The 23132-nt window shown below is 42.3% G+C and overlaps 1 protein-coding gene across 4 annotated transcripts in view; it reads right to left on the reverse strand.

The window, feature by feature from the left end:
• fam171a1 (family with sequence similarity 171 member A1) overlaps window positions 1-23132 on the reverse strand; it is a 189685-nt gene that overhangs the window by 22670 nt on the left and 143883 nt on the right. For all 4 annotated transcript variants that reach the window (XM_055655733.1, XM_055655753.1, XM_055655763.1 and 1 more), the window contains 3 exons: window positions 22781-22873; window positions 19170-19328; window positions 13113-13289 (listed from right to left, as the gene is read on the reverse strand). In XM_055655733.1, the coding sequence (XP_055511708.1) occupies window positions 13113-13289; window positions 19170-19328; window positions 22781-22873 (429 nt within the window). The remainder of the gene's footprint in view (window positions 1-13112; window positions 13290-19169; window positions 19329-22780; window positions 22874-23132) is intronic.

Consider the following 23132-nt stretch of genomic DNA (forward strand, 5'->3'; position numbering starts at 1 on the left):
GGACAACTAGATCTCTTTGTATGGGAAAATAAAGTGCTCAGCAGCCTGCAGGCCCTGCCTCCAGGGAGTCTGAGGCACCAATTTAACAGGTAGACTCCTTCTTTGATGTTTTCATGTCTAGCGATCATGCCTACACGTGTACAGTTCCAACCAATCTCAACAAGCTGGATGCCTTCCAGAACAAAAAACTTAAGAAATATAAGCAGGAATAGGTCATTGATGATGATAATGGCTAGTCTTTCACCTCAGCACCACTATCCCCATATCCCACAATTCTGTTAAGGCCCAGAAATCTGATGCTCTCTGTTTTGATGAACATAATGGCCCTTCAAGTCTGCTTCTGATTGGCACCAATGAACTGTGCTAATCATTCATCCGCTCCACCACCACCGCACAATGACTCAGTGCATGTTATTTACAAAAAGCACAGTAATTACAACCCCGACCACTCTAACACCATCTCCCGAATCCACGTCTCTGCTGCCGAGGATGACAAGGGCACCAGGCACATGAGAACACAAGAAGCTGGAGTAAGTCAACGGGTCAGGCAGCATCTCTGGAGAAAAGGACTAGGTGAGATTTCGGGTCGAGACCCTTCTTCAGGCAGAGTCAGGGGAGAGGGAAACGAGAGATATGAAAAGGAACTTCCTCGCCTCTTCCCCAACTCACCTGGATTCCAGGTCCAGTTCCAGACCAACAGTCTGAAGAAGGGTCTGGACCCGAGACGTCACCTATCCGTGTTCTCCAGACATGCTGCCTGTCCTGCTGAGTTACTCCAGCACTTTGTATCCTTTAACCAGCATTTGTCGTTATATGTTTCTACTATTTATGCAATGGTAATCCCTTACTCAGTTATAGCGTACAATCGTCAATAACTGACAACACCCCCCCCCCCCCCCCCCCCCCCCCCCCCCCCCATGGTGTGTTAGAGTGAGGATTTACTGCACTACCGAATATATTGCTGGTCCTACCTTGCTGCTCGTCTAAATGCTGGAACTCCCAACCACAACCGTACTGGAAAACGTTGTTTCACCAACAGCAGCAGTTTGGAGCTGTCAATAATTCACAATAATGACTATACCAAATTCCAATTAATGGTCATCCCATTTTATAAGGAGGAATAACAACAAAAATGTACACTGCCAGCATAATCTCTTCACATAAACACACTACAGAGCATGGCAGTTCCCATTTTTCCGAGGGCTATATTTGCACCGTGCATCTTCAATGAGAAACCACTGAGCTCAGGTGTATCTTCACCCTTTGTCCAAACCTGGACACTTTACAGCTGCAGTTACAACAAAGCAGGCTTCACCTGTGGTTTACAACTTAGTATGGTTGTGTCTATTTTTGCACTGGAAGAGTGAAGTTATGAATCCATCCATCTAAAGAAAGAATAGGCCACTGAGCCTGCTCTGCCATTCAGAAAGATCAGGCCTGATTAAACCATTGACATCAACTTCCCTCTCCGATGTTATGCCTATAACTCCACATTCCCCCGAGATCTAAAAATTGATCTCATTTTTCAAAACTCAGTATTGACAGCTCTCTGGGTTACGGAGATCCAAAGATTCAACATCCTCTAAAGGAAATTCTTCCCCATCTCTGTCCTATGGAACTAACCCTTGGATCAGATTGTGTTATCCTTTGCCAGCCGACAGCTCTTTACTGCATCTAACTTGCAAGCTTCTCAAAGGAAACATTTTCCTTCCCTAAATGTGACTACAACTGTACGTGTCCAGTGGTGGCCTCGTTGATGCCCCATGCAGTTGTAGTAATGATGTTCAATCAAACGAAGATCAAGGCGACAAATGTTTTAAAAAAACTGATGTGCAATTAAACATAGAAACAGGTAACTGCAGATGCCAGTTTACAAAAAAAGACACAAAGTGCTGGAGTAACTCAGCGGGACAGGCAGCAAAGCAATCGTGACCAACTGAGTTTCTCTGGACATGGGGATAAAGGGTGGTGGGAGTAATGAACAAGCTGCCAGAGCAGGTAGTTGAGGCTGGGACTATCCCAATGTTTCAGAAGAGGTTTGACAGGTACATGGATAGGACAAGTTTGGAGGGATATGGACTAGGTGCAGGCAGTTGGTACTTGCGTAGCTGGGACATGTTGGCCGGTGTGGGCAAGCTGGGCTGAAGGGCGTTTCCACATGTATCACTCTATGACTCTATGCTGCACTTAAATCTGATCCATGTACATTTTCTTTCAATCATTAATGTCTGCAAAGAACCATAAGGACTGGACAAGGATGAGCAAGAAAATTATTTCTCAAATTCACAACTTTATGTGATTTTAATGAGAAACCTATGACATAATTTGCTAGCTTTTATTTTTGTGAGTGTTCTTTGCAAATGACGCTGCTGAAAGCTGAGATTCACAGAACATTTGAAGTTATTTCGGAATGTTATTAACAAGCAAGAAAATGCCTGCATCAGCACTAATCTCATCAGCTACCATCTCTAGACACTGAGTTGGTCTCGTATACACAATTCCCACAGCAGGAAATATCAATCCTGCCATTTAATGTTCTATATGTAGAAGATCATATCCTAAATTAGAATTTGGAACCTCTAACCACTGCTTCAAGTAGCAATTTAGTTCACATTGTTCAATTACATCTATTTATTGTCAGTATATATGTTTTTCTTTGGCAAAAATGAATATCCCTAATTATTATAATGCATATAATGAGTTGACTCTCTAACCAGTTCCTCAAGTATGGCAATATGCATCTAATTCACCAAAACCCTCCTCAAAAACTACTGGCTTACAGCTTTTCTATAAACTTACATTAAAATATTAGAAATGGTCCTTTGCCTTATTTAATTTTAGATCATTTACAATGCGGGCAGCATGGTGGTGCAGCATTAGAGTTGCTGCCTTACAGCACCAGAGACCTAGGCTGGATCCTGACCTCGGGTGCTTGTCTGCACAGAGTTTGTACTTTCTCCCCATGACCTGCGTGGCTTTTCACCGGGATCTCCAGTTTCCTCCCACACTCCAAAGACGTACAGGTTTGTAGGTTAATTGGCTTGGTATAACTGTAAATTGTCCCTAGTGTGTAGGATAGTGTTAGCGTATGGTGTTGCTGGTCGGCATGGACTCGGTGTGCTGAAGGGCCTGTTTCCGCACTGTATCTCTAACTTAAACTAAATGCGGTTTTTAAAAATCTGTTCAATAAGTAGATTGTAAATTTAACAACAAAAGTGGCATGTAATAACACCTGCCATATGTAGGTAGCATTATGCACCACAATATAACATATACTGTGGGTAACCTCTGTGCTATGCATAGAGCAATTAGACATTTCAAGCTGATTAATGTGCAGTCAATCACCATCAATTACTAATTACCAACAGATTTTTAGTGACAAGCATGGCAGGAGTAGGGCAGAATGGTTTGACATGGTTGCTGGTGATGGAGGGGGAAAAAAGAAACAGAAATTATAACAAAGAAGGGTCTCAATCTGAAACATCACCTATCCGTGTTCTCCAGAGATGCTGTCTGGCCCACTCTTGAGTTGTTTTTCTCTTATGGACAATAGTTCTATCAGAGGAGAACATTTTGGGAGAGATTAGGTTTAGATTTATTATTGTCACATGTATTGAGCCTCAATAAAGAGCTTTGTTTTGCTTGGTATCCAGTCAGATCAAATAATACTATACATAAACACATTCAAGTCAAGCTCAAGTACAAAGGGGAAGATAAGAGTGCAGAATGTTGCTGATAACTATATTCTGCATATCAGCATAGTAGTCTGTCAGTTCCAGAACCAAAGTCCATTGTCCACAATAGGGTAGAGGTGAACTTGATAGCAGAAGAGGAGAAGAGAGAACGTATAAACTCCGTACAGACAACACCCATAGTTAGCATTGAATCCGGGTCTCTGGCCTTGTAAGGCATCAACTCTACCGCTGCGCTACAGTACCGGCCCTAGATTGTTTAGAACTTTAAAGCTTAATATTCACTTTCTGGACTTTTAAAACTATAATTATCCATAAGGTATGATATCAGTTGAAAAAGAAAATCACTTACCCTGTTGAATCTACTCTCAAATGGCTCAAATACAAGGACTTGACCAGTGTTTGGATGGTTCAAGGAAGGTTCTGCTGGACACACCCATGGAATGTTACCTCTGGCACCATGTGATCAAAGAACCTTTATGGGCGGCACAGTGGCGCAGTGGTAGAGTTGCTGCCTCACAGCACCAGAGACCAGGGTTCGATCCTGACTACGGAGCTGTCTGGGTTTGCACGTTCTCCCCGTGACTGCGTGGATTTCCTCTGGGTGCTCCAATTTCTTCCCATATTTCAAAGACATATAGGATGGGGGGGGGGGGGGGGGTAATTGGCTTCTGTAAATTGCTCCCAATGTGTATGATAGGATAGCAAAAACTACTGGCTTACAGCTTACATTAAAATATTAGAAATGGTCCTTTGCCTCATTTAATTTTAGATCATTTACAATGCGGGCAGCATGGTGGTGCAGCCTGTGATCGATTGTCTGCAAGGACGGTGGGCCAAATGGCCCGTTTCCATGCAGCATTGCTAAATTCTAAACCTCCTGCTTCAGCTTTTTATTGAGGCAAAGTAGTCAATTTCCTCACTGTTTTGCAAAATGTTCTGCTGCAACCTTCACAATTTCCCTTTTTGCAGAGTTAAGCCCTATAGTTCTGAAACCTTCAAGGACAAAAATGATTTGTGCTTTTTAACTGATAAATATTAATTTTCCTGCAGCATATGATCCAGTTCCTGTTCACTAAGGCATGGTTCCACATTGTTTTAAGAAGACCAAGAGTATTGTAAAAGCATAACATCTTTCTTTTAGGATATAAAAAAGGTGTATCTTGCTAAACAATATGCTTAAGACGATAAGATATAGGAGCAGAATTATGCCATTCCATTTGATTTATTGTCACGTGTACCTGTACCAAGGTACAGTGAAAAACTTTTGTCGCTTGCTAACCAGCCAGCGGAAAGACAATACATGATTAGAACCGAGCCATTCACAGTGTACAGACACATGATAAGGGAATAATGTTTTGTGCAAGATAAAGCCAGCATTCTTCCCATCGAGTCTGCTCCACCATTCGATCATGGCAGATCTATTTTACCCCCTCCACCCTCTTAACATCCAGGGCCTAACATCAAAGCCAGGTACTTTCGATTTGGCAACTTGGATTTGATCTCAAAAGAAACAATGCTAGAGCATGGTGATCTGATTACATGGGAAGGTGCCATGTTACTTTTGGAACAAGGTAGAACCCTATGATGAACTCTGCCAATACATCCCATGAACACATCGAATAGTACAGAACAGGAACAGGCGCTGCAACCCAAGGTAACCATTATGCCATTTAATTTGCATATCTGCCTTCACGCAGTCTAATTTCCTTAATTAACTATGCCTATGGACTCTACTTCACCTGTAAATAAAATTATGGGTTTGATTCCTATTAAAAATCAGATTATGTAATTCAAGGAAAACTTTCTTAAAGTTTGAGATGGCAGAGAATGCTACTGGAAAAAGATTCAAATGATCAGCCATATTGTCTATTTGAAAGAGCATGTCATAGGAGCAGAATTAAACCATTTGAGCCATCAAGTCTACTCTGCCATTCAATCATGGCTGATCATCGTTCCCTCTCACCGCATTCTCCTACCTTATACAAAGTGTTTGTAGATATAGAGTCATACAGCAAGGAAACAGGCCCTTTGGCCCAACATCTTCATTCCGATCAAGATGCTCCATCTACATTAGTCCCACCTGCCTGCCTACATTATTTATGTACCAGTCAGAATGTCCTTTACATGGTGTTATAGTACTTGCCTCAACTACCTCCTCTTGCAACTCATTCCACATATCCACCACCCTCTGTGTGATAAAGATGCTTCTTAGGTTCCTATAAAATCTTTTCCCTCTCACCTTTAACCTATGTCTTCTGGTCCTTGATTACCCTACTCTGTGCAAAAGACAGTGCATCTATCTATCTATTCCCTTCATAATCTTATACATCATTATAAGATCACCCCTCTGCCTCCTACGCTCCAAGAAATAAAGTCTTATTAATAGAGTCAAACGTTCCCTATTGCTCAGCTCAAATCCTGGCAACATCTTCATAAATCTCTGCATTCTTTCCAGCTTAACAACATCCTTCCTCTCACTTGGTAAAAGGACAGAATGGATTTCAAACTCTGAAGATTTTCCCTTTGGGCTGCCTTTTGCCTTCAAGTGGTTCAGTACACGAGAGCACTGTCCATCAATATAATTTTGATCAGATCAATTCCTCTGTGCAGATGCTACTGCATCGTTTATACACCCACTGACTTGTGAATTTAGGCCATGATTAGTGGTCTCATTTATGATGTGAGCTTAACTGGTTCAGTCTGAAGCAGATCTGGTGAAATGCATTCTCTATTCCATCAGGAATATTTCAATATTATAATTAAGAACCATTATACAAAATGTGTGACTAATTATTCATTTTCCTTGTTGCATTTTCATTAACAGTATCCGTTGCACAGCTACTTGGAATAATCCTTGCATGTTTAGCAAAGATTATTGTTTAAATCTGGCCAAGGTCCAGGACAACGTTTTCAACATATGTGTTTTGGCAGAGATATGAACATCCCTCTTTTGGCCTCCCTCATCTGAAATATTATTACTCTGGCAAGGCTCCCAAGATGTGCGAAGGATGCAGCATGTCATAAAGTAAAACTACTTACCTTTTAAAATCTCTGGCATCCTTGCAGGACAATACACATTATAAGCTGCCTCATACAACCATCCACTCCAGTTACAGTATGTTTGATTTCTTTTGTGCTTTTGTGCTTTTGTGTTTGGTGTTAGAAGGAAATTAGTTCAAAAAAAATAACTTGGCTTCATACTTTTATGGCATATCCCGGACAGCTTTTCTCTGGAATTAATATTGACACCATTCCTTTAGTTGACATGGACAACCTAAAACCTCCATTGATAGTCCCTGGAGTTTTAAACCTTAAGCCAATAAACAACTAAATAGGTGGACTAACATGAATTAGAGATTATTGCAACTTTAAATGAGGTTAAAATCCAGTTTGAAAGGCACAGCTTAAGAATGATGGTAAAAATTATACTTCCAATTTCTTCTACAACGTCATGATATGTGAAAAGAAAGATTAGTTAAAACAAATGTAGGTCCCTTGCAGTCAGAAACAGGTGAGTTGATCATAGGGAACAAAGATATGGCGGACCAATTGAATAACTACTTTGGTTCCGTCTTCACTAAGGAAGACATAAATAATTTGCCGGAAATAGCAGGGGACCGCGGGTCAAAGGAGTTGGAGGAATTGAGTGAAATCCAGGTTAGCCGGGAAGTGGTGTTGGGTAAATTGAATGGATTAAAGGCCGATAAATCCCCAGGGCCAGATAGGCTGCATCCCAGAGTACTTAAGGAAGTAGCTCCAGAAATAGTGGATGCATTAGTAATAATCTTTCAAAACTCTTTAGATTCTGGAGTAGTTCCTGAAGATTGGCGGGTAGCAAACATAACCCCACTTTTTAAGAAGGGAGGGAGAGAGAAAATGGGGAATTACAGACCAGTTACTCTAACATCGGTAGTGGGGAAACTGCTAGTCAGTTATTAAAGATGGGATAGCAGCACATTTGGAAAGTGGTGAAATCATTGGACAAAGTCAGCATGGATTTACGAAAGGTAAATCATGTCTGACGAATCTTATAGAATTTTTCGAGGATGTAACTAGTAGCGTGGATAGGGGAGAACCAGTGGATGTGGTGTATCTGGACTTCCAGAAGGCTTTCGACAAGGTCCCACATAAGAGATTAGTATACAAACTTAAAGCACACGGCATTGGGGGTTCAGTATTGATGTGGATAGAGAACTGGCTGGCAAACAGGAAGCAAAGAATAGGAGTAAACGGGTCATTTTCACAATGGCAGGCAGTGACTAGTGGGGTACCGCAAGGCTCAGTGCTGGGGCCCCAGCTATTTACAATATATATTAATGATCTGGATGAGGGAATTGAAGGCAATATCTCAAGTTTGCGGATGACACTAAGCTGGGGGGCAGTGTTAGCTGTGAGGAGGATGCTAGGAGACTGCAAGGTGACTTGGATAGGCTGGGTGAGCGGGCAAATGTTTGGCAGATGCAGTATAATGTGGATAAATGTGAGGTTATCCATTTTGGTGGCAAAAACGGGAAAGCAAACTATTATCTAAATGGTGGCCGATTGGGAAAGGGGGAGATGCAGCGAGACCTGGGTGTCATGGTACACCAGTCATTGAAGGTAGGCATGCAGGTGCAGCAGGCAGTGAAGAAAGCGAATGGTATGTTAGCTTTCATTGCAAAAGGATTTGAGTATAGGAGCAGGGAGGTTCTACTGCAGTTGTACAGGGTCTTGGTGAGACCACACCTGGAGTATTGCGTACAGTTTTGGTCTCCAAATCTGAGGAAGGACATTATTGCCATAGAGGGAGTGCAGAGAAGGTTCACCAGACTGATTCCTGGGATGTCAGGACTGTCTTATGAAGAAAGACTGGATAGACTTGGTTTATACTCTCTAGAATTTAGGAGATTGAGAGGGGATCTTATAGAAACGTACAAAATTCTTAAGGGGTTTTACAGGCTAGATGCAGGAAGATTGTTCCCGATGTTAGGGAAGTCCAGGACAAGGGGTCACAGCTTAAGGATAAGGGGGAAATCCTTTAAAAACCGAGATGAGAAGAACTTTTTTTCACGCAGAGAGTGGTGAATCTCTGGAACTCTCTGCCACAGAGGGTAGTTGAGGCCAGTTCATTGGCTATATTTAAGAGGGAGTTAGATGTGGCCCTTGTGGCTAAGGGGATCAGGGGGTATGGAGAGAAGGTAGGTACGGGATACTGAGTTGGATGATCAGCCATGATCATATTGAATGGCGGTGCAGGCTCGAAGGGCAGAATGGCCTACTCCTGCACCTAATTTCTATGTTTCTATGAACAAGATTGAGATATTTTGACTCCTTTACAGCCAAAATATTCTGCGATTTTGAATGCAATGTAGTACCTCATTACGAGGGGCACGAATAAACTGAACCATATAAATAATTTTTACATTAATTCCATGTTCCATTACTAATAATTCAATCCTGTGTAGCTGCTTGCAGTGTTGCTGCTGCTGCTGCTGCTGGCGCAGACGATGGCGGCCACATTGTACTGCTCCTTACTGTTTTGTATGTGTTTGTTCGTTTGTGTGAAAACCCTACAAAGCAATGGTGTTTTATCATTAATGTTTTATTATTATTAATGTTTAGTGTATGTCATGTTGTTACTTGTGGCGGAGCACCAAGGCAAATTCCTTGTATGTGAATACTTGGCCAATAAAATTACTTACTTACTTTTCTTAACAGCAGTTACAAAAGCTCAGTGCAATCATGGCTTTTAATAAAATTCTGAGTTACTGTGAATTAAACGTAAGAAAAATATGTATGCTATTGAAAGTATCCTGAGTAATTGCTCATTGCCTGGGATGACAATTCTAACACATAGGAACCCAAAAGACTACAGACAGTGATGGACTCAGCTCGGACAATCTTGGGCACAGCCCGCCCCACCATTGAAAGCATCTACATGAAGCACTTCCTCAAGAAGGTGCCATGATCATCAAGGAAAGAAAGGCACACGCAAAGTGCTGGAGTAACTCAGCAGGTCTGGAGAACATGGCTAGGTGACGCTGAGGGTCGGTACCCTTCTTTTTAATTAGCTGTTTAAAAAAACAAATCATATTTAACCATTTTATCTGGGTATCATTAAGGATCCCCACCATCAGAGACATGTTGTCTTATCTCACCTACAATCGGGCAGGAGCTACAGAAACCTGAAGTAACACACCACCAGGTTCAGAAATAACTACTTTCCTGCAGCAATCAAGGTTCAAAGTTCAAATGTATTTGTCACATGCACCATAAGGTGCAGTGAAATGTAATTTACCATGCAGCGTTACAATTAAAAAAGGACACAATATAACGTAATTCAACACAGACGTCCACCACAGCATTCTTCACTGTGGTGGAAGGCAACAAAGTTCAGACAGTCCACCTCCTCCTCCCTTGTTCACCCGTGAACAAGGCCCGGACCCTCCGTAGTCGCTGCTACGGACGGCCCGATGTCAAAGCCTTCTGGTCGGGATGGTCAGAACGCCGATGTCCTGACAGGTCGAGCACACCCGGAGCGCCCAAATTGGCCACCTCCTTACCGGAGACGGCGGCTTCCAGATGTTGTAGGCCGCAGGCTGGCGGTTGGAGCTCTTCTCCGGCAACCCCCGGCGAGGGATCGCCTGCTCCACAATGGTAAGTAAAGTCCGCTCCACGCCTGCCGCCAGAAGCTCCACAGGCCACGGCTTCCAGATGTCGGAGCGCTTACAGTCCCCGCTGCACTGCCGCTGAAGCTCTGGGCCCGAGATGTTAAAGTCCCTGCTATGCCGCAGCTGAAGCTCTGGGCCAGACTCCGGGAAAGGCTGCACAGAACTAGCCGTGAGGCCGCGAGGAGGTGGGCGAAGAAGCGAGAAGGAAGAAATTCGCCTATCCGTCGAGGTATGTGCCTGAATACGGTTTCCACCGATTCCCCCCCACCATCCCCCACACAAGACATACAGAGAAACATTAAAACATACTTTTGGACAAACTAAAAAAACCCAAAAAAGTCAAAACACGAACCGGCTGCAGGAAGGCAGGTTCCTGAACCGACCCGTACATCCTTAATCCCACCTTGACAACTGAACACTACAGCCCATCCGTTGTATTTCCACGGACATTTTTTTAAATCTCTGATGGCATTTGGCACTGATGTCTTGTTTTTTTTGGCACAGCCTTCGTTCTTTTAGAAATGTTGTGTAATTTAGGTATAATTAATTTGTTCTAGTGCATTTGTCTGAGCACAAGGAAATTTTCATCGTACCCCTATCTCAATAGTAAACTCGACTTAACGTGAAAACCAAAAGTGCAGATTTTAGCCTTCATTCTTTATCTTTTCAACTTTCAGCTTGAGATGACATTGAACATATTGTCCCTGAAAATGACCTTTCACTTTATGTCTCCTGTCCTTCACCGTGTACTGCAATGGCAATGGAAGATCACCTACTTAATCTCATTCTGTTTGACAATTTTTAAAAGGACGGTTAGGAACTCAAGTCCACTGTGGTGCTGTCATTGTTATGCTATGTTAGCACATTTCTTTTTCCCTCTCTTGCGTGTATTTCCTCTTTCAGTCTTGGAGATGGCAATAATGCATGTAGCCACCATTCTGCATGGTGCTGCAATAAGTTTGTCTAATCAGCCATACATATCAAAGGTTTACTGACCCAGTTTACAACTACAGGAGTCAGTTACAAAACAGGCAGGAAGAGAGAAAGACAAAGGAGAAAGAAATCTACTTAAAGAGAAAGTGACAGGCTGTTGGGTTAGGGTGGTGAAAAGAAATGGCAGAGTTGACAGGGAATGCCACTGTAAAACAGAAGCACAAGTATTTAGCAGAGCAAATGTATGATTGAAAAAAACATTCAGAGGAACAAGAGAAAAGCATATTTAACCATTTCATCAGGGTGTCAAAGAAAATTCGGAACTAACCGTAGGAAGCATGCAGAGTTTTGCCAGTGGGCATTGGATTACTTTTAGGTCAACAACATACTTTGCACATTTTGGTTTATGTCCACACATATAAACACACAAACTGTTTTATAAAATCACTGGCAGCTTAACTGGGTCTGGCACCCTTTTATTCTTGAAACATGAAACCTGGTGTTCTAGAAAGAGAAGTAGAATTTACCAGAAAATTGGACACAGGGATTATGAAAAGGAAATCCGCAGGCCAAAATTAGACTAGATTTTGACTTGTTTGGTCCTCAGATTTTCAAAACAAAACTAATTTCTGGAAATACCATGTAGCACCAGCACAGTCAAAACGATACTGTTGAACAGGGAAACAGGCCCTTCAGCCCATCAAGTCCACACTGACCAACAACCACCCATTTATATTAATCCTACATTAATCCCATTTTTTAATCTCCCCTTATTGTCAACAACTCCTTTCAGACTCAAGCTTGCCTGTTTTTTGGATGTAGGTGGAAACCAGTACAAGAGAACTTGCAAACTCCACACCTACTGCACCAGAGATCAATATTGAAGCTGTATCTCCAGCGCTGTGAGCCTGTGGATCTACTACCAGGGCCATTGTGCAGTATACTTACCAAGTACATTTACTAAATTTATTTGTTAATTTTCATATGGGCCCTTCCTTTCATTATGATGCGCACTAATAACTTTCTCGGAAGTTAGATTGACTCAGACATTGCTTATCTCTTTGTAACTATCACCATTTTCATAGAAATATGCCGTTAGGGCTGATTGAAAGTGATTGAAATTTGATGAATGGGATGCTTTGCTACAAATTGTATTTGATCGTCAATTAGCCACCGACTGAAAAAGAGTCTCAACCCAGAAAGTCACCTATCAATGTCCTGCACAGATGTTGCCTGACCTGCTGAGTTACTCCAGCATTTTGCATCTATCTTTGGTATAAACCAACATCTTCAGTTCATTTTTATTATTAGCCACTGACAAAGCCTGACTATGTACAGCGAACAATAAACTGCTGGAATAATGCATCTGGTCAAGTACTATCTGTGGAAGCAAAGGGACTTTTCGGGTGGAGACCCTGCATCAGGACTGGGCCACTTTTATTCTAGATTCCAACATCTCCAGTCTCTTGTTCATCTAACCATGTATCTTGAGTTGTCTTAAGTAGGAGGCAAGCATTCACAATTACCATAAAATTCCCTTGATTACAATGGCCTAAGCATGCAAGGGTACAAGTATACCAATAGTGCAAAAGTAATAATTTAAAGCCTTTGGAGACAAGATAAAAATAGACCTTGTCTTCCCAAAGAGGGGCATGAAAGTTTGAAAGGCAACAGAAAAATAAAATGGTTTGATTTTTTTACTTACCAGTACGAATTTAATATGAAAAACATTATTTATCTCCTAAATCATCTCGGCAATGCACGTGCTGAAAAAGTGAAGTAGTACTTTTCTTCAGTGTCCAAAATTTTGATAGGAATTTTTTGGATTGCTTACCAATTTTCTTATCAAACTTCCATGCTGGAAGAGCATCGTCATGCTTCAAACGGCTATTGGCTGGCAGAGGAATAGTCACACAAATAGGCCCGTTCACTTGGATTTCAGTCCCATCACTATTCAACAGATGAACACTCACGGCTGTGACAGGGGTCAGCTCAAACCTGCTGCTGTTTCCTGTTAAAGCAAAAATCATTTTGTAGTAATGGACAGATTGAGTGAGTCATTATCATTTGGGAAGAAATAAATCAGTAAGGCTACCAGACATTTGATGCTTTTGCATAGGCAAAGGAAACTACTTGTTGGATTAGGAAAATAAGATGTTCATAATTTGAGCACTGAAAACAATACAAACCGGCAGCTAGAACATAGAACAGCACAGCACAGATATGGGGCCTTAGGCCACAACGTTTGTGTCAAGTTAAACTGGTCTCATCTGCCTGCACATGATCCATATCCCTCTATTCTTTGCACATCCATGTACCTATCTAAAAGCCTCCTAAACACCACTGTCACATCTGCCTCCACCACACTGCTGGCAATTTCCCTGCACATTTCCATGAAATGTTCCCCCTCTCACCCTATAGCCGTGCCCTCTAGTGTTGAATACCCTACCGTCTACCCTATTTATGCCTCTAATAATTTTATTTACTTCTATCAAGTCTCCCCTCAACATCCGATGTTCCAGAGAAAACAATCCAGAACCAGGGGCCACAGTTTAAGAATAAGGGGTAGGCCCTTATTCACAACTCTCTATTTCAAACAGAGAGTAGCGAGTCTGTGGAATTCTCTGCCTCAGAGGGCGGTGGAGGCTGGTTCCCTGGATACTTTCAAGAGAGCTAGATAGGGGCCTTAAAGATAGCGGAGTCTGTGGATATGGGGAGAAGGGAGGAACGGGGTACTGATTGCGGATGATCAGCCATGTTCACATTGAATGGCGGTGCTGGCTCGAAGGGTGGAATGGCCGAATGGCCTACTCCTGCACCTATTGTCTATTGTCTATTGCCATTTAGAACGGAGATAAGGGAATACTTTTTTGCCCAGAGAGTTGTGAATCTGTGGAATTCTCTACCTCAGAAGGCAGTGGAGGCCAATTCTCTGGATGCTTTCAGGAGAGAGTTAGATAGACCTCGTAAGGAAAGTGAAGTCGGGGGATATGGCGAGAAGGCCGGAATGGGGTACTGATTGCGGATGATCAGCCATGATCATATTGAATGGCGGTACTGGCTCGAAGGGCCGAATGGCCTACTCCTGCACCTATTGTCTAATGTCTATCCAACCTCTCCTTGTAGCAGGAACCCGCTGATCCAGACAGTAACACATCTCCTTTTCTTTATTCCTAATATGGATACTGCCAGGTAAAGATCCAGTTCACAGATTTCACAGCACAAAGACTGTTCAATTTCGCAAGTAGATCCCTGCAGGCAGACTCATTTGTAATAATTGATTCAGTTTGCATTCTCCACTGATTTGTGACTAACTCTCAAAAAGTTAAAAAAATATCTGTGTATCTCTGCAGTTGTGGAGCTCCTCCCCACCCAAAAAGAGTCAAAATCAAATTTGCCAATTCATGCAACAAAATCTATATTAAAATAAATGACATATTTCTACACAAACTAGATCCATATCACAGCACACTCCCTGTTAACGATGAACAGTAATTAGTACAGATGATGAAATGAACAGCTAAATGCAACCGACAGATCTTTCTTTCTGCAACATAAATTCTTGAAAATTGTACCGCACAACCAAAAGATAATAGGTAAAATCTGAGGAGAATTCAATATCATCCATTAATTCAATATTACAAATGTGCAACTATGTTATTCAGAATATCATTGTCTAAAGTTAAAAATGATGCAAGATCAACGGTTTGATTTTACACAGATCCACCACTGATTTTCCAGAAACTGATGTTCCTTTAATCCAGACAAAATCATGACAGCGCACATGATATCCCTCCCTCTCTCCCAGAAGTCCCCCACCAAAACGTGGCTTGGTGAAGAGGCCGATCTCTCGGCTTCATCGAGACTCTTGCAGCCGACCGGTGGGTCGGATTTGCCCACTGCAGCTGGGGCTCTGGAACTCCAGCCTGGCCGGAGCCAGCAGATCCATTCCCACAGCCGACCACCATAAGCGGACTTCTGATCAGCAGGTCAAATTTGCCCCCTGTGACTGGGGCTCTGGAACTGCAGCCTGGCCGGAGCCAGCGGATCGGTTCCCATAGTTGAATTCTATAGGGGTATAATTAGTGGGCCAGAGGTGTATTGTATCATTATTACAGGACCTCTTTTGGTCTGGCAAACAGATTATACGTAAGGCAGTGGAGCCAAGGATGCCAGAAAATCAGTGGTTTTAAAAGCAACTTATTTTCAAAAAAGTAAACTAGATTAGCCTTCATTTCTACATACTTAAGGAAATACAGTAAATAAATGATGGGTCCTTGTCCCAAACATTATGGAGGGCGCTGTTGTAATAATCCAAGTAATATCAACTGATAGTCATTCAAGCCTGAATAGCTGAGATCACGTTCCAGTTCTAATAGCAACTAGTAGACCTTTTTTATTACAGATCAGATAGTCTGAAATATCAGATATGTAGTTATAATAAACAACTGAATAAAATACAGTTCCTGGCCGATACTTACACTGCAGCCAGGATCTTTAGCAAAGATAATGCGATCATTTTTTCTAATTTGGTGGACGTTGCTGTGTTTCAATTATTTGTTCTGATTTTACTTACACAGCAGAAGCTGCATTACAAAAGTACAGGCCTTAAGGTACTTAAGGATATATTGTGGGTGTAAAAAGCAATGCAAGAAATGGAAGCTCTTTCTTCTTCAGTGCATCTTTAATGATTACATGAACAAATGCCACATTATAATGCAATCTAAATACACACATTACCGTGTATGTCTTCAGGAAAACAAGTTCTGAAATAATCCACAGCAAATTTTTGTGCCCTTAGCAGTTGAACCTGAAGTGTTAAACACGTTTTACATGTTTAAATGTAAAAAAATGGAATACCAGGGATTGTCGGTGAGACCATCTAATCATAGAATAAATATTAATGCTAAATACCGTATTTCCCGGCAACGAAGACACACCTGTGTCAAAGATGCAGCCCCATTTTGAGTTGCTAAATTTTGAAAAAAGGCTGGCGGGACAGGATCAAAGGTTTGGTTTAGTCAGTAGAAAGGAAGATGTGAAACTCCTTCAAGGAGGCAATGAGGACCGGGGAGCCTCCATCTTTCCCTTTCCCACAATGGAGATCACATAACGGGGAGAGAGAGAGAGAGCCCGGGACAGGGCAGCCAGCCTTCCGCCCAGTAGCTACCCTCCAACCACCACCTCCATTGGTTACGCCTGTGCTGAAGGACACCATGGTTGGCTGGCGGGCGGGATGGCAGAAGGCGCTGAGGTGGCAGCCGGTCCGCTGTCCGGTCCCGGCGGCCACTCGCAGCCATCTGAGCTACTGAGTGAGTTGCTGGCATAATACTTGACCTCCTCCTTCTCAACGCTCCTGCCCTCCCCGCAACTTTACCCCTGGTGGCCCAGCCAAGTTTGCTACTTTGTGCAGCCCAGGCCATGAACTTTTCCCCCACAGCGGCGCTGTCCTTTTATAGCCGCTTCCCATTTCACACAGTTCCAGGGTCGAAGGCATGGCAGGTTCCGCGGAGCAGTCGTTACAAGATTGGCATTGCTCGGCCAACTCCACTCCAGCGGACGGCCACTGTCCCTGCTGCCCCGGCAGGAAAGCTGCTCCGTCATCCCGCCCTAGGGACCAGACCTAGGTCCTGGTAGAATGTCGCCATCAGCAAAGTGTTTGCAAGGGTGACACTGGACCTAGCCACCCAGCCAGAGAATGTAAATCAGCTGCCAGCAATGAGGGATAGACTTGGCTATCCTTCAGTACGGCAACATTGTTCTTGATGTTGCTGCACTGAAAGGATAGCCAAGTGTATCTTTCTTGGCTAACAATCTAGCCTTCGGTCTCCAAGAGGCAGGTAAATTTTCGGGCCTTATTTTAGGGTAAAAAATATCATCTTCGACGCCGCCAAATATGGCTTCAAATTCTGGAAATATCAAAGCACAAAATGCTGGAATAACTCAGTAGGTCAGGGAACATGAGAGAGCGAGAGAGCGCGAGAGAGAGTGTGAGAGCGAGCGAGAGAGAGAGAAGTCAGATAACATTCAAGGATGTCAAACTTTCAATAGGATTGGATTTCTTGTAACTGCTGCCGAGACCAAATCTCTACAATAGTATTCATTTTCAGAATATGCCTGTGTTTTGAGAAATGCTCTTCGACAAGCTAGAAATTCAGTCATTATTGGCAGGGAATGACACTTTCATGGCATGCCTGCTATTGCACTACTGATAATCACATCGTTCTCAAGTGGGACCTATTACTCAAGTCAATAACATCTTACTGGAACATTTAACATTCCACACTATTACAACATTATAAAATAGTTACAAGACAACATAAAATATATCAACCAAGAACAAAACTTAGCTTTACAGCAAACCAGATTTGACTACGTTAAGATACAGGCACAAAGTTGTTGCCATTTTTTTTGGCATTCAGACCATATCAACAGAGACACAAGAAATGAGTTGGGCAATATTTATAAATTTATCCAGTGATATCTATTATGGTGGTTACATAAATTAGCATTTCTGGAATCGAGTGTGACATTTTGGGACGTCGAACAAGGGCAGGACCTCCACAGTAAATGGTAGGCCTCTGGGTAGTGTTGTAGAGCAGAGGGATCAAGGAGTGCAGGTGCATGGTTCCTTGAAGGTTGAGTAGCGGGTAGATAAGGTGGTCAAAAAGGCTTTTGGCACTTTGGCCTTCATCAGTCAGAGTGTTGTGTTTAGAAGTTGGGAGGTCATGTTGCAGTTGTATAAGATGCTGGTGAAATTGCATTTAGAATATTGTGTTCAGTTCTGAGCACCATCTTATAGGAAAGATATTGAAATGGTTCAGAAAAGATTTACAAGGATATTGCCAGGACAAGAGGGTGTAAGCTATAGGGAGAGGTTGAGTAGGCTGGGTCGCTATTCCATGGAGCTCAGGAGGTTGAGGGGTGGTCTTATAGAAGTGTACAAAATCATGAGAGGAATAAAGAGGTAAATGCACAGTCTGCTGGCAGTCGCCTGAAAAAACGGCAACTAGAACGGCGAATGTCAGAGTGGAACACACACACAAACACATCGCTTCTTTCAACAGCCCGTGTGAATTTTTTGCACAGCGCTCACCCCCGCTTGATCTGTCAAAAAAATACACACGGTGCAAAGCCAAGGTGATACAGACACACACCACGATGAACAGGAAGGTTGGTGCTGTAATTAAGATGCTAAAGCACAGTGTACGGTAAGTCCTTTTAAAGAGGAGGGGGGGTATAAGAAGCCAGAGATTTAACGTTACCGGTCGGCTATCCTTGGTTCTGAAAACTACTGCTCACCTTTTTTTCCCCAATGAGCCAATGAAATTCACTGGTCAGCACCGGCTACATGCTACAAGAACCTCCGACCTCCTGGCAACCCATTAGGATCTCCTGGCAACCCACCGACAGCACGAGAACTCTCACTACTCTCCATGGCGGCTTCATTCTGGCCACCGCTAATTGTTGAAAAATTTGCAGCGACCTTAATGAGGCCGCGACTAGTTCCCAGAATGCAGGAACTCATCGCGATCAGGAAGGCGACTCCCCGGCAACCACCCGCGAACATGTGGTGACTGCAAAGTTGGACAGGCCCATAAATCTTTGAATTACCTACCCGACAGGATGTGAGAGTATCTTCATCAGAAGTGCAGCAGCTATTCAAGGTGGCAATTCACCACCAAGATTAGATAGATAGATAGATAGCCTTTTATTGTCATTCAGACCGAAGTCTGAACAAAATTGCAGCAGTCATACATATAATACAAGGATGGGGAAGGTCAAAACGTGCTGGCTTCTTCAGTGTTTCCTTCATCTTGTAAATTAATTTTTAAAAAAGGACTCTGTTTAAACTATGGGTGTGTTAAAAGATAATATGCTCACATCTTACCTGTTCGATTGACATCAATTCCTTGTAAATATGGGAAACCACCCACTTCCCATGGAGTGACAGCTACTGTAAGAAAAGCAATCAGGCTCCGATAGGATAAGTTCTTTGGCAAATTGAGAGATCTTCTCTGGAACTGGATCCTGGGCTGAATTAGGGTGCCTATGGAATGAGAAAAACTTATTTTTCAAGCATCCACCATACATAATCCTTATGACAGAATTATGGCATAAAATGCGAGAACAATTTATATAGTTTGATATTTAGGAAGGAACTGCAGATGCTGGAAAATCGAAGGTAGACAAAAATACTGGAGAAACTCAGCGGGTGAGGCAGCATCTATGGAGCGAAGGAAATAGGCAAACGTTGCCTATTTCCTTCGCTCCATAGATGCTGCCTCACCCGCTGAGTTTCTCCAGCATTTTTGTCTACCTTATATAGTTTGATGGCCAGGTTTGCTTTGGAATTAAAATTAATAGTGGCACGCCATAGCAGTTAGCTATAAAAAAGTAGGAACAATCTACTGGAATAAAAACAACAGATTGATTTGTGTAGATGTTCTGCCTACGTTTAAATCTGCAGTTGAGTTTTGCACTTGTACCCAGTGTTTCCTTTCAAATTTGGCTCAAATTTCTCAATTGGCCTGCCCATATATTTGTTGTTTCATGTAACAGGAAGCGTATGTCACAGGATTTGCATTTCCTCTGATCTTCTGAAAACTGCCCCCCCCCCCCCCCCACCACAACATCCCACAACCCACAACCTCCACCACAACTGCTGCCACTTAATTAACTAGCAATCTTGAGTCACATCTTTTGGCTGCAATGTTTCGCAGACCACCCTAGTGAAGGATCCAATGGTATATTCCTTCAATTAAGAGATGAACAGCCCTTCTTAAATAGAGGCACGTTAGCCACCCTCAAGTCTTCCGGCACCCCACCCGTGTCTAGAACTGAAAACGGGATATTTTATATCAAATGCACCAACTATTTTCTAAGCAAATTTTATTTATTGCTCATCACCATTCAAAATCAAAATCATTTGTTCTTCTATTCCTTTTTAACAGTTAAACACATTTCATAAATAAATAATCTTTAAACAAACTGGTACTGACTTTTCTGACTGCAGATTAGGTTACCATGTTTTTTAGCGTTAATATTCCTCAGCGGAAGCTGAAGCAAAATTCCCTGCCTCTTTGGCTATTTCTGAAAGCAAGGCAAATGTAACTATAATGTACAGACAAATTTGATTCTCTACAGCTTTACATTTTGGCATAATGGCTATATTTCTACAAAATCACCTGAAATGTAGAGAGCACCATTAGTTTAAGATTTTTAAGTGGAGAAACAGATGGGCGGTATAATGGTGCAGCTGCTACAGCGGCTGTCTCACAGCACCAGAGTGCAGGGTTTGATCTTGATCAGGTGTCGTCTATGTGGAGTTGGCACATTCTCACTGTGACCGCGTGGGTTTCCTCCGGGTGCACTGGCTTTCACATCCCAGAGACGTGCAGATGTGTAGGTTACTTGGCCTGTGTAAAATTGCCCCTAGCATGTTGGGAGTGGTTGAGAAAGTGACATGACATAGGACTAGTGTGTATGGGTGATTGATGGTTGGCATGTCCTTGGTGGGCCGAAAATACATACACGAGTTACGTCAAGATTGTTGTATTGTAAATGGAAATGGAACAAAGAAATTCCTATTTGCAGTAGCACAACAAACATGTAAACATAGTACACTGTAAACAACACAATAAACAACGAAAATGTTCAGTATTTACAGTAGATTGCAAAAACAAATAATAATAGTGCAAACAAAAAACCCATGTCTCCCTGTTTATGTAGTTCGGAGCTGTAGTGTTTAATAACCTGATGGTTGTTGGGAAGAAGCAGCTCCTGAACCTGGATGTTACAGTTTTCAGCCTCCTATACCTTCCTCCTGATGGCAGGAGTGCAATGAGGGTGTGGCCAGTGGTGCAAGTCTCTGTTGATGCAGGCTGCCTTTTTGAGGCAGCAACTCTAGCCGATCCCTTCAATGGTGGGAAGGTCCATACCCGTAAAGTTCACCACCTTTTGCAATCTTAGTTTCTGGGCGTTTGAGTTGCCAAACCTGGCCATGATGCAACCAGTCAATATGCTCTCTACTGTAGTTTAGTTTAGCTAAAGGTATAGCGTGGAAACAGGCCTTTTTGCCCATTGCATTCTCGCTGAACAATGATCACCTGTTTACTACACATCCCAGTTTCGCATCCTATACACCAGGAACAATTTACAGAAGCCAATTAAAGTAAGCATGCATGTATAGCAGGCAATGAAGAAAGCTAATGGCATGTTGGCCATCATTGCAAAAGGATTTGAGTTTAGGAACATGGAGGTGCTACTGCAGTTGTACAGGGCCCTGGTGAGACCACACCTGGGGTATTGTGTGCAATTTTGGTCTCCTAATTTGAGGAAGGACATTATTGCTATTGAGGGAATGCAGCGTAGGTTCACCAGGTTAATTTCTGTGATGCGGGATCTCTCATATCGAATCTCCTCAGTCTTCTAACGAAGCAGAGGCATTGATGGGCTTTCATGATGATTGCATCAATGTGCTGGGTCCAGATAATGTATGCATGCCCAGGAATTTGAAGTTTTTGACTTTCTCCACCACCGTCCCGTCGATGGAAACTGGTTTGTGGATCCACTGCCTGCCTTTTCTAAAGTCAACAATCGGCTCCTTGGTTTTACTGATATTGAGAGCATGGTTTTGTTCTCTAAACTAAACTAGATATTATTTTCCAGCCAAAACTGAGTCTTGAATGGTGCTATGGGCTTCACCCCAATGGCAGCGTCCATCAATAAATGAATAAGACTATCTGCCACCTAATTGCAGCACTTCTGCACGTGTTCATCAGAGGTAATTTTGTTTCCACATTTTCTTTACATTGATAATGAGCTGAGGCAGTTAGCATATGCCCTTTCCTTTCAGATCAAGGTTTCATGTCTAATCCTGATCGATTGGCAATAGGCTCTGTCAACCACAAAAGTCCTGCATCAAGTATATTTAGTCTGAACATAGCCTTCAGTAAAGTGGAGATGCAAAGCACAATTTCACCCAAAGCAGGAATTTTGCAAATTCACTCATCCAAAACACAGGAAGTTGTAGAAAACCTCTTGGAAAAAAGGTGTCAAATTTACTCTTTTCCATTTCCCCCATAAATGAGTAATCAATTCCTATGATTTTATGCATTTACTTTAATTACATGCAGACCATGCAAACACAAGACATTTGTCCTATTCACCTCTAGACTGTCCCATTCATTGGTGGTAAACAGCCTAATATTTATTAGCCAACAGCAATTGCTTGGTTAAAAGAAACAAAAAATAAATCACACTTCAGAAACATTCTTATTTAGCTTTAAAATGACAGGAAAATATTTACACACTTACACCGTGAGTTCAATACACTTCATTTTTAAATTGTGCTAGAGAAAATAACGTAATATTTCTTTCACCAAAGAAGTTCAAGCATTACAAATTGCAACAATAGTAATTTCAAGTTATCTACTTAGTCAGGACAAACCTAATAAATCTCACAGACGATCATTTCAAATTGTGAAGTCTGGTACACACCTTGGAATCCAGAGACAATCTGAACAACATCATCATATACCATCAGAGTTGCTATCCGCTCAGGGTGTAGGAGCAGACTCACCGAGGAAAACACTGTGAAAGAAATAAAAAAAAGAAAAATACTCGGAATTAAAACAAAGCTGCAACATTACATGAAGTCATTAGCTCGCAACATTATTATATTGGATGGCTAATGAGTGTTATATTGCGGTGTAATAGGGAACTGATTCACACTTTCACGATTAGGACTGAAGGGCATGACAGCATCATGGTAACTCATAACTAGAGTCAGGATTTCGCCATAAATGCCATGTGCCTTTTCATGCCTTTTTTTGATGATTTCACCAGGATA

This window comes from Leucoraja erinacea, chromosome 2 (assembly GCF_028641065.1).
Source record: "Leucoraja erinacea ecotype New England chromosome 2, Leri_hhj_1, whole genome shotgun sequence".
Taxonomy (NCBI): domain Eukaryota; kingdom Metazoa; phylum Chordata; class Chondrichthyes; order Rajiformes; family Rajidae; genus Leucoraja; species Leucoraja erinaceus.